This window comes from Pseudophryne corroboree, chromosome 1, assembly GCF_028390025.1.
Source record: "Pseudophryne corroboree isolate aPseCor3 chromosome 1, aPseCor3.hap2, whole genome shotgun sequence".
NCBI lineage: Eukaryota > Metazoa > Chordata > Amphibia > Anura > Myobatrachidae > Pseudophryne > Pseudophryne corroboree.
Window position 1 is genome coordinate 278471747 of NC_086444.1, and position 13595 is coordinate 278485341.

The 13595-nt window shown below is 44.4% G+C and overlaps 1 protein-coding gene across 1 annotated transcript in view; it reads right to left on the reverse strand.

The window, feature by feature from the left end:
• The window catches only part of KREMEN1 (kringle containing transmembrane protein 1), a 252041-nt gene that overhangs the window by 159584 nt on the left and 78862 nt on the right, over positions 1-13595 (reverse strand). Inside the window, exon 2 of the mRNA XM_063964299.1 lies at positions 99-261. Within this exon, the coding sequence (XP_063820369.1) occupies positions 99-261 (163 nt within the window). The remainder of the gene's footprint in view (positions 1-98; positions 262-13595) is intronic.

The following is a 13595-nucleotide window of genomic DNA, read 5'->3' on the forward strand; positions in this document are numbered from 1 at the left end:
GGCATCATTTAAATTTATGGCATTTTTACAACAATATTGCCAAAGAAAAACCTGATCTGTAAATGGCAAACATGGCAAGGGATATTGGGCATTCATACCTGCAGTAGTTGTGGTCTCCCAAACCACCCTCCCCATTGGGGTACTTCAAAGTATTGTATGGATGCTGAAAGGTCTCGTTCCAGAAGAGGCAAGGCTTTCCACAGTCCAAAGAGGTCTGGTTCTGTTCTCCTCTGTAATCAGCCCCGTTAACAGTGTAGCATTCTAGAAAATAAATACTAAAGGTGATGTTTGAGACATATTGCATTTATGGTTGTGACATAATTACTTTCATGTGTGCAGCCACCAGTAATAATATAGTGCATAGGTTGTTAAAGTCTGTCCTCAGGACCCCAAACAGTTCATGTTTTCCATATTTCCTCACATAATCACAAGTGAAATTATTAGCTTCTCCTGTGGATCTTTTAAAGCATGTCAGTGAGTAATGAATACACCTGTGTTCCTGCTAAATGACCTGGAAACTGTGACCTGTTTGGGGTCCTGAGGACCGAGTTTGAGAACCACTGATCTCGTGTATAGGTTCTCAAACTCTGTCCTCAGGACCCCAAACAGGTCACGTTTTCCAGGTCATCTCACAGAATTACAAGTGAAATAATTAGCTCCACCTGTGATCTTTTAAAATGAGTCAGTGAGTAAAGAATACATCTTTGCACCTCAGAGGCATGCATTAAGAGAGGAGGAGGCCCATGTGCAGTCTACGTTTGGGCCCACTCTTCTCTAGCCGGCAGAGCAATAGACTCTGGGCACTAGGGACACTAGGAGACCCTAGTGCTGTCCTAGAGTTTAGTGCGCATGTGCAGGTCTCCGGGAAAATGGTGTGGCAAACATTTTCCCAGTGATTTTCCTACTGTGCATGCACGAAACACCAGGAAAATGTCCACTGTACTATTTTCCCAGTGGTTTCTCTAGTGGATGAGGGACTCAAGAGGTTAAGTATTGAAAAAAATGGGTGCAGGGTTTGTCCTGTGGGCCCCACACTGCACCAATTATATAGATACGCCAGTGGTGCACCTGCTAGGTGACCTGGAAAATGTGAAATGTTTGGGGTCCTGAGGGTCGAGTTTGAGAACCACTGGTCTAGGGGGCCAAACCATAGTATACAAAACCGCTTTATTCTGCTCAGTGATGCCCTACCATTTAACAATGCATATAGTCTAACAACCCAGCTCGAAAATTAGGACAAATCAAAACATGGATCCAACCAAGCTGCATCCATCTCTGAGAAGCCCATTACATTTGGGTACAAAAATTAACATTTTGGGCAAGTATGCCAAGCACATTTAGGGGGAGATAAATCAAAACTAGGTGAGCGATAAAATGGAGAAAGATAAAGTACTAACCTTTCAGCTCCTACCTGTCATTTTACAAGGTCGTGTTGGAAAAATTACATAAAGGAGCTGATTGGTTGGTACTTTATCTCTCTACAAGCTTGGATAAGTCTCTCCCTTAGCTCTCTTTGCGCACTCCTTTATCTGAGCCTATTATTAGTGATGTTCTGTAGAAAATGTTGTTTTCATGTTTAATAAGGATTATTACCGTGTCCATAACGTGCACTTCCCATTCTCATATGATAAGGTCCTACAAAGAGTATTGACCCTGCTTTGTGCTCCATAAAATATCCATACTGTCTTTTGACATGTTTTGCCACACAGCAGTTATAGACTGCCACTGTGTAGGAATTTGCTACAGAACACTATTGTATACCAGCATCACAATAATAGAAGCCAGGAGTGTTTTTCCAGCTAATGCACTGTAACAAGCAGAGACTACAGTGCCTCTCAATCTAGCTCAGTTGGACAAAACAAATAAAAACAATCAATGTAGGAAGCTTAAGAAATGTATTTGGCTTCTTTTGTAATACACATTAATAGTATTTATGTTTTGTTAACTACCATATGCTGCTGTGAGTGGATAATGCTGGGTACATACAATAAAAAATGCATTTATTAAAAGAAAACTATTATATGTAAAAGTTCCTGTTTATTTAAATGGAACAAAAAAGTATTTTTGCAGGTTTTTTTTAAGTAAATCCTGTTACAAGCAAATGTATCCGTGTTTAAGCCTTCACAATCTTAAAGGAGAGAGATGACAAACAAATCTACAACCGAAATACAGCACAGGAGGGGATGGTAACGGGATACCGGCGCTTGGGATGTAGGCGGTCAGAATACCAACATCCAAACACCTGGAAGGTTTGAGGCAGATGTATTAACCTGGAGAAGGCATAAGGAAGTTATAAACCAGTGATAAGTGCAAGGTGATTAACGCACCAGCCAATAAGCTCCAATACTTAAATTAACATTTAGAAGCTGATTGGCTGGTGCATTTATCACCTTGCACTTATCACTGGTTTATCACTTCCTTATGTCTTCTCCAGATTAATACATCTGCCCCAATGAGCTCTAAACATAAAATCTTGAATGGTTAGTGATAGATCAGCAATCACCCTGCATGACTTCCTAATGGTCAGCACAGAAAAAGTAAAGCAAAGTATATGTACAGTTATTTCAATACATGTATGGGAATGGGATCATTTATCTGTGAGCAAGATAGTCTTAAGGGTACTCACGGAGCGATATTCTAAGCAATCTGACTAGATTGCTTAGAATATAAGCCTGATCGCTCCGTGTGTACTCCTTACAGCGATAGCGATGCGCAGCCCCGCGCATCGCTATCGCTGCTGCTAGATTGGCCTGCCATGCAGGTCAATCTAGCTGGTCGCTCACTTCACCCGCTGGGTGAAGTGAGCGGCCCCCCGTCTCCCCCCGCACGCTCAGCACAGATCGCACTGTGCTGAGCGGCGGGAGAGATGTGTGCTGAGCGGTTCGCTCAGCACACATCTCTCCCGGCATCGGCCCATCTATATGGGCCTTTACAGCCCTGAAAGAAATAAAAGGGAGAAGCTGCAGATGCTCAGTGACCATATCTAAAGCCCCGCACACACTGCGAGATACACTAGAAGATATGAACAATAACAATCTTTTTTTTTTATAGATCTATCGTTCATATCGTCCAGTGTGTATGGATGAACAATAATTGATGTGCGCACCCGTGGGTAGTTCTCGTTCATCCATGATCTACTGTACATGTAGCTCAATGTTAACTGTATCTTTGAGCTACATGTTCGGGGAGTGAAGGGGATGACGTCACTGAACGATACTGTACATCGATATCGTTCAGTGTGTATGCACTGGCGATCTCCCCTAATAACTAATCAGTGATATAGCACTGATTGTTAACTAGGGAAGGTTGCCCAGTGTGTACCCGGCTTTACACAGACATGATCATCAAGTGCCTCCTATTACAGTCACTGTGAGGAGCTCTGTTAAATTATGTACTGAACGGTAGAAAAGGATAATTGTTAGGATAGAGGTAATTTTATATATAATTTAGTATCTTTCATTGCATAGTACTCCAAATTCCAGTGAAAAACACTTATCCACAGAAACACCATGCGTTCTTCCAGAGAATAGATCCTGTTTTATACTCTATGTGATGCTTCCTGCATAAAAGATATCACAGTAATACAAAGGCTTGAGGAATTCTTCTTAAACACTACCATTCATTTTATATGCAGTATCTCATTCATCTAAAACAAGTAAATGCGTATCATGATGGTAGCTCATTTGCACCATATTGCACAGCAATAACATCAGATTGCTATGCTATGCCCCCATTTTTTAATTTGAAGCCTGAGGAGCGTGACCCAATTTGGGAGCTTGAATCTTTGGACCCTTTCCAAAAGAAGTGCCTTGTTTCTTCCCATCCCTCAGAGCCAAAAGGTCGCCATGACGGTAGGGCTGGCCTGAGGCCTAAATAGTTTGGTAAGCAAATATATCCTTCGGTCATGCCCCCACCCCCCAAGTACTTATGCGCATGCCGTAGAAATTAAGGGGATGTGGTCTCACAGGAAAAGCACAGTTGTAGTGCCCCTTACACATTTTGCCCACTGTAGAAGTGCCCCTTACATATGTTTTACATTGTAAAATTTCCCCTTGCACATTTTGCCCACTGTAAAAGTGCCCCTTACACATTTTGCCCACTGTAACAGTGCCCTTAACACATTTTGTACACTGTAGTAGTGCCTCTTACACATTAAACTATATACCCCCTGTGCAGCCCCCCCAGCAGGTGGTGGTGTTGGCGCCGCCGCTCCGTGTCCAGCAGCGCAGCTGGCTACAATACTATGAGGAATCTCAAAATAAACTACCACTCCTAGCAAGGGCTTCTGAGAGTGGTAGTTTATTTTGTATGTACAGTATTGTGAAGAATCTAAAAATAAACTAAAGCTCCCAGCAGCCCTTGCTGTCAACGCCACTGCCTGCTTGGTTATGGTGAGCCTCTGGGCAGGCGATGCGGTGCACATGGGGCATCTCAGGGCTGGTGTTACATGTCGCTGGTGCAGCTGAGTAGGGCGCCCTCGGCTATGCTGTATCCTACTCAGTTGATACCCAGCATATGTGTAAAACCGGCCCTGCCTGAAGGGAAAACGGAATCTTCTGGTCCCCCTCCGCCAAGCTATGGGGGACCCCTCGAATCCCAGACCCCCTGAAGCTAAAGGGCAAATTAGGTAGGCAAGGGTCTTCAGGCTTCCCTTCACTACAAGGCTCAGGGCTACCTCTTTCTCCCCAGTGTTGGCCAAAGTTTCCCCTTGGGGAATGGATTCTTTAGCTCTCCTCAAAAGAAGAGAACCTCAGGAGACTTGCAGAGAGGGCGGACCATAAGGGTGTACACCCAAACCCCAAAGAGGAAAAATGGTCTTTCCTGAAATAAAAAAAAAGTGCCTTACTGGTGCATACGGTGTGGGCCATCCCCCCTGCATTTGCGGGCAACCCTGGCTCAGGCAGCACCTTCAGGCAAGTAGCCTCTTGGACAAAGGACCTGGTGATAGCCTATCACTTACTGGGAGCACCTTTAAGAGCCACAGCATACAAAGGCATCTACACCTGGTCTTAACCAATAGGCCAAGAAGCGATGTCCTCAAAAGCAAAAACATCAATAGTAGAGAGTGAGTGTCCCACTAGGGCCAACACTTTGGATGGTACATGGATTTCATTACATAATAACTATTCTAAAATAAAAGGAAAAGTTGGATGAGGTTAAGGGAGATTGAGGACAATTAACTTGCACCAATGGTGCCAACATGGTTATTGGATTTCCTGAAAATTTGTGTTTTTGAAGTCAACAAACTTGAAACCCTTTGATGCACTGTAACTTTGTTAGTTTGTAGATAGCCTATTAGAGGTTTTATATAATGTTTTTAGTGCAAATAAAGCCTGAGGAGCAATGAGCACTCCTGCTTTATACTATGTACAAGTTGTAATGAACATTAGTGTAGCTTAAGGGGGAGATGTACTAAGGCTGGGTACACACTAGAACAATGGGGGTCATTCCGAGTTGATCGCATGCTAGCTGTTTTTAGCAGCCGTGCAAACGCATAATCGCCGCCTACGGGGGAGTGTATTTTCGCTTTGCAAGTGTGCAAACGCCTGTGCAGCCGAGCTCTGCAAAAACATTTTGTGCAGTTTCAGAGTAGGTCTGAACATACTCAGCCCTTGCGATCACTTCAGTATTTTTGGTGCCGGAATTGACGTCACACACGGAACTGATGTCTCCAAACGCCCGGACATGCCTGCGTTTTCCCTACCACTCCCAGAAAACGGTCAGTTGACAACCATAAACGCCCTCTTTCTGTCAATCTTCTTGTGATCGGCTGTGTGAATGGTTTCTTCGTTAAATCCATAGCTCTGCAACGATCCGCATTGTACCCGTACGACGCGCGTGTGCATTATGGTGAATACGCATGTGCAGTAGAGACCTGATCGCAGCGCAGCGAAAATCAGCAGCGTGTGATCGACTCGGAATGACCCCTAATGTGTACCCAGATGATCCGACACCTGACATACACACTTGCATGATGCAGGGGACAATAGCAACGGTATCTTCTGGTTGGCTGTGCAGCGTGGCTGACTGAAAGATATCCCATGCGACCGCTGGAGCATGCAAATTGGGCACACACTTAACGATATGTCCGATTTGTCATTCCGTTTTGGCAGAAATTACAAATCGGGATGATATTGTTCTAGTGTGTACCCAGCTTAAGGGGGGTATCCAATTACCTGGGATAAATTTCTGTCGGTAATTGTCTTGCCGGGGGCTCCAATTATCCCAAATAAGCCAGCAGGGTCCACGGTTTATCTGGGATTTTATTTCACCTGCCCCAGGCAGACGATACCAAATCCTGAAAGCAGCCCCATTTTCCTGCGAAAACTGGGCTGCGGCCGGCAAAAACACACAGGTTTCAATTAACCTGTGAGTTTTTGGGAGAAAATTTATATTTTTGGGGGGTGATGCTAATAGGATAGTCCAAAAAAAATAATATTGAAGAAACATTCAGAAAAATTGTGAAAAACATCAGTTTTTTGCTCCCAGCATTTCTTCATCGCTAATTGGATACCCCCATTGAAAAGTTATAAAATGGAGAGAAAGTACCAGCCAATCAGATCATAACTGTCATGTTACAAGCTGTGTTTGAAAATTGACAGGAGGCTGGAGCTGATTGGTTGGTACTTTAATCTCTCTCCGCTTTATCACTCTCCAAGGCGTAGCACATGTCCCCTTAAATAAAAAACTGTCTATTGAATTCTGTTTGCCAATTAAAAAGGCTCAACATCTAGGCATATCATCCACACAAATGTATCTATAACAAGCAAGAAAAAATATCTTAGAGTAAAACCCAGGATAAGGCTACATCCCTAAAATAAGTCCTGAATATGGCTGGTGCCACCTTTCATTTTGTGTGTGGTGACCATGCTTATAAACAGGTACGTGTCTTGATTCAGAGCACCATGGGGGTAATTCCAAGTTGATCGCAGCAGGAATTTTGTCAGCAGTTGGGCAAAACCATGTGCACTGCAGGGGAGGCAGATATAACATGTGCAGAAAGAGTTATATTTGGGTGGGTTATTTTATTTCTGTGCAGGGTAAATACTGGCTGCTTTATTTTTACACTGCAAATTAGATTGCAGATAGAACACACCACACCCAAATCTAACTCTCTCTGCACATGTTAAATCTGCCTTCCCTGCAGTGCACATGGTTTTGCCCAACTGCTAACAAAATTCCTGCTGCAATCAACTTGGAATTACCCCCCATGTGTAGTACAATACTAATAATCGTGAAACCCCCCCCATCCTTCCCTATCATTATGCAGACTGGATCTGCTTACTTGTTGGACTAGTGGCGCAATGGCAGCAGGATATAAGGGCCGCACAGGTCAGTACCGTATGTAATTTATTTTCAAGTCTCTCTACCTTAGTGTCATATTGCCACTTCTGTCTGGCACACTAACAAGGCAGAAATCAGAACAAGGTGTGTCTCCTTAAACAGAGAGAGAGGAATAAAACACAGGCTTGTAAAACAAAACATCCAGTACTCATGACTAAATGAATCTCCCCGAGTTAAACCTGATCCTGTAATTAAATTTCTTTTTAATGTTTTCCTTCTGATCTCTTGTTCTCCCGCCCAGAGAGCCTTAGGATAATGGATTCCATGTCCTCTTCTCACACAGCTGTACTCCATCTATTTAGCAGGTTGTGTGACATATACCTGTGGGGTCCAGACATAGCTTTTATAGCCATTTATTCCATGTGCGGACCTTTCTCTGGGAGACTTTAAGCCCCTTTGTTCCTGCAATGGATGAGCAGCATATGAAGTACAGAACCAGGAGAGACTCTCTCCGGAAGTCATTACCAGCTCAGTTGCTGCATTTTTGGGAACTTCAAATTGCTGCTGAGAATACCACTGCTACTGGGCACGTGATAAAAGGGATCAAGTGTTGTAGTTTTAGAGGGTACAAGAGAATAGCGTACTTTTTTTTTTATAAAGTAAGTGCTACTACTATTATTTTCTACCATTTTCAAACTCAGCTACCAGTAAGTAGTACATATATCTGTTTACAAATGTTAAGCTGTCAATGTCCTATCCCATGGGTCTTCAACCTGTGGACCTCCAGCTGTTGTGGAACTACACATCCCAGCATGCCCTGTTCAGTTTTAGCATGCCTTAATAGCAAAACTGTGGCAGGGCATGTTGGGATGTGTAGTTCCACAGCAGCTGGGGGGCCGCAGGTTGAAGACCCATGTCCTATCCCAAAGCATTGGGGAGTGTGGAAGAGTAGTGAGTTTAGTGACGGCTCTTCTGCGAATACGCTATGAAGCCAACCTTCGCAAATGGGTAGTGGGGAGCTGCTGGAGAACTTGATACAAATCATAATTGCACAGTGTGCCTGTGTTTGTGCTCCTTTACATAAAATACCACCACTATTTGTTTTCTATCCTGTAACTATTTTGTTAGTAAAAATAGATCTGTTTACTACAGTACTTTTTGATCTTGGATATTATATCTTGCTTCTCAGAGAGAAAAGAGGTGCATAGAAATATTGGTGAATTGCTAAGTCAGCCTTCCCAATTAAACTCCAATGCTATTATTAGGGATGGCCATTGGATCATCGATGGTAAGTATGGATGGAACCATCAACGGTATGAATCTATTCAACAGCCTACCATCGATGGTTACTGCTGGCTGCGGCACAGGGCTACTGACTCACAGCTTAGTAGCTCTGCAGTGTAGTGTGGGGAAAACCCCCCATCAGAGCCACAGCTACCGCATACCTCCCAGTTTTTGCAGGACAGTCCCTTTTTTTAGGACTGTCCTGCTGTCTCATCCGCGAGCTGCAGTGACTCGTGGTGTGTGTATGTGTGTGGGGCAGTGCCGTAACTAGACATTTTAGCGCTGTGTGCAAAAAAACGGCATTGGCACTCCACCATCCCCCTTATGCAATATAAGGGCAGTGTGCACCGCTGGCGCGTGCAACAATGTATAGGGGCGTGGCTTCATGGGGAAGGGGTGTGGCCACAAAATAATACCAATTCATATTACGGTGCACAGTAGTCTCCATTATTCAAATTACGCCACACAGTAGCGCCACTACACCATGTAGAGCCCCTTTTACACATTATGGCAGACAGTTTCCCCGTTTTACACATTACGGCAGACCATGTCCCCTTTTTACACATTACGGCAGACAGAGTCCCCTTTTTACACATTACGGCACACAGCGCCCCGTTTTTACACATTACGGCAGACAGCGCCCCGTTTTTACACATTACGGCAGACAGCGTCCCGTTTTTACACATTATGGCAGACAGCGTCCCCCTTTTTACTCATTACAGCAGACAGCGTCCCTTTTTACATGTTACGGCAGACAGCGTCGCCTTATTACACATTACAGCAGACAGCGCCCCCTTTTTACACGTTACGGCAGACAGCGTCCCCTTATTACACATTACAGCAGACAGCGCCCCCTTTTTACACATTACGGCAGACAGCGTCCCCCTTTTTACACATTATGGCAGATAGCATCCGACTTTTTACACGTTACGGCAGACAGAATCCCCTTTTTACACATTACGGCAGACAGCGTCCTGTTTTTCCACATTACGGCAGACAGTGTCCCGTTTTTACATATTACGGCAGACAGCGTCCTGTTTTTACTCATTACGGCAGACAGCGTCCCCCTTTTTACACATTACGGCAGACAGCGTCCCCCTTTTTACACATTACGGCAGATAGCATCCCTCTTTTTGCATGTTACGGCAGACAGCATCCCCTTATTACACATTACGGCAGACAGCGTCCCCCTTTTTACACATTACGGCAGACAGCGTCCCCCTTTTTATTCATTACGGCAGACAGCGTCCCCCTTTTTACACGTTATGGCAGACAGTCCCCCTATTATACATTAGGTAGTCAGGAGAGATAGATAGATAGATAGATAGATAGATAGATAGATAGATAGATAGATAGATACTTACCATCTCTCCGCTGGCTCAGGCAGTCAGGCTCCTCGGTGCTGGCAGCTCCGGAGGCAGGGGAGAAGGAGGAGGGAAGGGGACTCCGGAGCCGCAGCAGCGCTATGTAATTGGTGGCAGTGCCGCATGCAGCTTTCCCTCTCCTTCCGCATTGGCTGGCCGCCGCTGAAGTAAATGCTGGGATGAGGGAAGCCCATCCCAGCATTCACTGCGGCAGCAGCCAGCCTATGTGGAAGGAGAGGGACAGCTGCAGCAGCACTGCCGCCAATTACATAGCGCTGCTGTGGCTCCCTTCTCCCCCTCCCTCCTCCTGCTTCTCCCCTGCCTCCGGAACTGCTCCTTTCCAGCGGCGGCACACTCACACAGGCGGCTTGTAATGAGTCAGTTTGACTCATTACAAGCCGCTGATGATTTTAGGGAAAGCGGGCAGTTTCGCCACTCAGGGCGACTGCGCTGAGTGCCATGCACACCTGGCACACACATAGTTATGGTTCTGGTGGGGGGGGGGAGTTGGGAGGCATCTGTCACTCGCTGCCCTACTTAGCAGAGCAGCAGTGAATAGACGCTGTGTGCATGCGCACAGCGTCTATGTACTGGAGACGGAGGGACGGGGGAATGCCAGCAGCTCACAGGGACGTGGCTTATGCTCCCATTTTCAGGCCACGCCCCCTTTTCCAATGTTGGCAGGTATGCTACCACAGATGGCGGGAAACTATCCATATCTCCGCCATGGTTTCTACCCATTGACGGTTGATGGCCATCACTAGCTGTTAGTGATGAACTGCATATAAAAAACCCTAAAGCAGGCCTGGCCAACTTGTGGCTCTCCAGCTGTTGTGAAACTACAAGTCCCAGAATGCACTGCTACAGTTTTGCCATTAGGGAATGTTAAAACTGTGAAAGGACATTCTGGAATGTGTAGTTTCACAACAGCTAAAGAGCCACAGGTTGGCCAGGCCTGCCCTAAAGTGAGTATGAATTTGCCGTACATCCCTATGAATCTTAAGGCCCATACACACTTGACGATGCACACGTCGTTAACAACTTCCCTTGAACTTCCCTTGAACAGCTGAGCAAACGACATGAGCATACACACTACCAACGACCAAAGACCAACAACCAAAGACCATTCATAGTTGAAGCATCCAAGCTGAACAGTTTATTAAAATAATGAGCTGGGAACAGGGCTGGTAAACAGTGGCTTGGTCGTTGGTCGTTCACACCATACACATTTAACGACGTCTCTGGTCGGTAACGACCATAGTGGAAATTGAGCATACATGCTCCACAGATAAGCGAGGGTCGTTAACGTCCCGCGGGGCCGCGCATCGGTGGTCGTCGGATGCATACACACTTGACGATATAATGAGCGACGTCGTTGATGAGGGCTGAAATGAACGACGTCGCTCATTTTATCGTCAAGTGTGTATGGGCCTTTAGTAATAGGAGACCTGCTGTGTATATGTATAATTTTGAGGGGAGGGCATTATTCATGTGTGTTCTAACTTCTAATGAAAACATGAATATTGTCCTACATTGTCTTGGACTGTAAGTCGTTATTTTCTTGTTTTGCTCAACTGTTTATGTACTTTGTTAGGAGCTGCGGAATCCTTGTGGCGCCATATAAATAAACAATGAGAATAATCAAAATTGAGTGGATGTGGATTGATGGATGGATGTGATAGAATGGATAGTGGATTCGTGAGTGATCTAGCACAGAAAAGGAACATTGGGGGTAATTCTGAGTTGATCGCAGCAGCAAGTTTGTTAGCAATTGGGCAAAACCATGTGCACTGCAGGGGAGGCAGATATAACGTGCAGAGAGAGATAGATTTGGGTGTGGTGTGTTCAATCTGCAATCTAAATTGCAGTGTAAAAATAAAGCAGCCAGTATTTACCCTGCACAGAAACAAAATACCCCACCCAAATCTAACTCTCTCTGCACATGTTATATCTGCCCCACCTGCAGTGCACATGGTTTTATCCAACTGCTAACAAAGTTCCTGCTGCGATCAACTCGGAATCACCCCCATAGTCCAGGATTGATTATTGTTTTAATCTTCAGTTATGCACTGTGCGCTGTGTTGTGTATTTATTTATTTATGCAGAGGGTTAACTATGAAGCCATGTACCCAGCCTGCACAGATAGCAATAGCAATTAGCAGCTGGAAATAATGCGTCATACCCAATAAAACCTTAGATATTTAGGGTGGTTTTGAGATGAGTCCAACTGTCTTGAAAGTAAAATCCCCCATTTTTAGAAAGGTCCCTGCACTCAGCCACAGGATGAGGTAAGACCTATAATTACAGAGGTCAGCTGTCTGTAACACATAATCAGTGGAGAGAGTGTTTTTCCGGCAGCCTTTTCTTCTGCAAATATTTTCTCTGTAGGGCAGTCTCAATAGTGTACCATATATAATTTGTGATTACAAACTGAAAAAAAAAAAAACAATTTTCCATCTTGATAACTGCGTCACTGCTGTCCCTGGGACACCCAGCCTTAGAGGTAAAAATATTTCTGAGTCATTTCCATTCTGTTATTTTTATAAGGGCCATATGGCTCCCAGTAAGGTCCTATCTGTACTGCTTCTGCTTCTTTTCACTCTTTGTTGCCGATGCAATAAAATGCTGTGGAAAAAAAATCTTTTTCAAAGGATGATCACTTCATGTCAAGATGGAACTATGGGCTGAGTTTTATTGGGTCACATCCCGCTTTATACAGAAACTTTGATATAAAAGCTTGAAATGGAGTCATCTTGGAACAGAATCCGGCCTTTGTGTCAAGTCAGAGTGTGACAGAGAGCTACAGTAAGAGAGGAAAAGCGTGGAACTGTACTAAGGAAGGATCAAAGTAACAGTTCTCTTTCCTATGCTAATTCTGCTCTATCTCTAAACCTGATCTGATATATCCTGTCCTAACTCGCAGGCAAATCTGAATAAATCACATATGAGGAGTCATTTCGTTGGAAATAGTAAGGTATAAACTGTAAAGTTGCCGAACACATTATATAATACTTTTATATAAATATAAACTACACAAAAGCTACCACAATAACTGGTGAGGCTGTGCTATGCTTTAATTGCAAGACTGGGAGTTTGATTAATATATATATATATATATATATACACATACAGAGTGTATATATATATATATATATATATATATATATATATATATATATGTCCAGATAGGCAGCACACTCGGTTATGCAAAACAAGGTCCGGTGCCTTCCGTAGGGGTCCCACATGCAGGGTACTCCAGATATATGCAAACAGTCGGCGGCACTCGGAAAAAAAATCAAACAGGTACAGGGATGTGCTTCAACGTTTTGAGGACTTTATTTCCTCGTCATCAGGATAAACAAACAAGTAAAAACTTACGTTTAAATCCCCTCACTGCACCACGTGGATTCGACTGGATCCGGAAGACAGAAGACGGCGCCCACAAATGACGTCATCATCCACTCCCCGTCACCATAACAATCGAGCAACATACACTGTGACAAATAAAAACAGCATTGAGAGCGTGCAACAGCACATCGGGAATACTCAATACGGATAGGACTTTGCGTGAGCGCATGGCGACACACAGATTGTCTATCAGAACTGCCTTGGAGAAAGGTTATAGTGACCAACCAATTGCACGGCACTTTGTGAAAGCTGGTC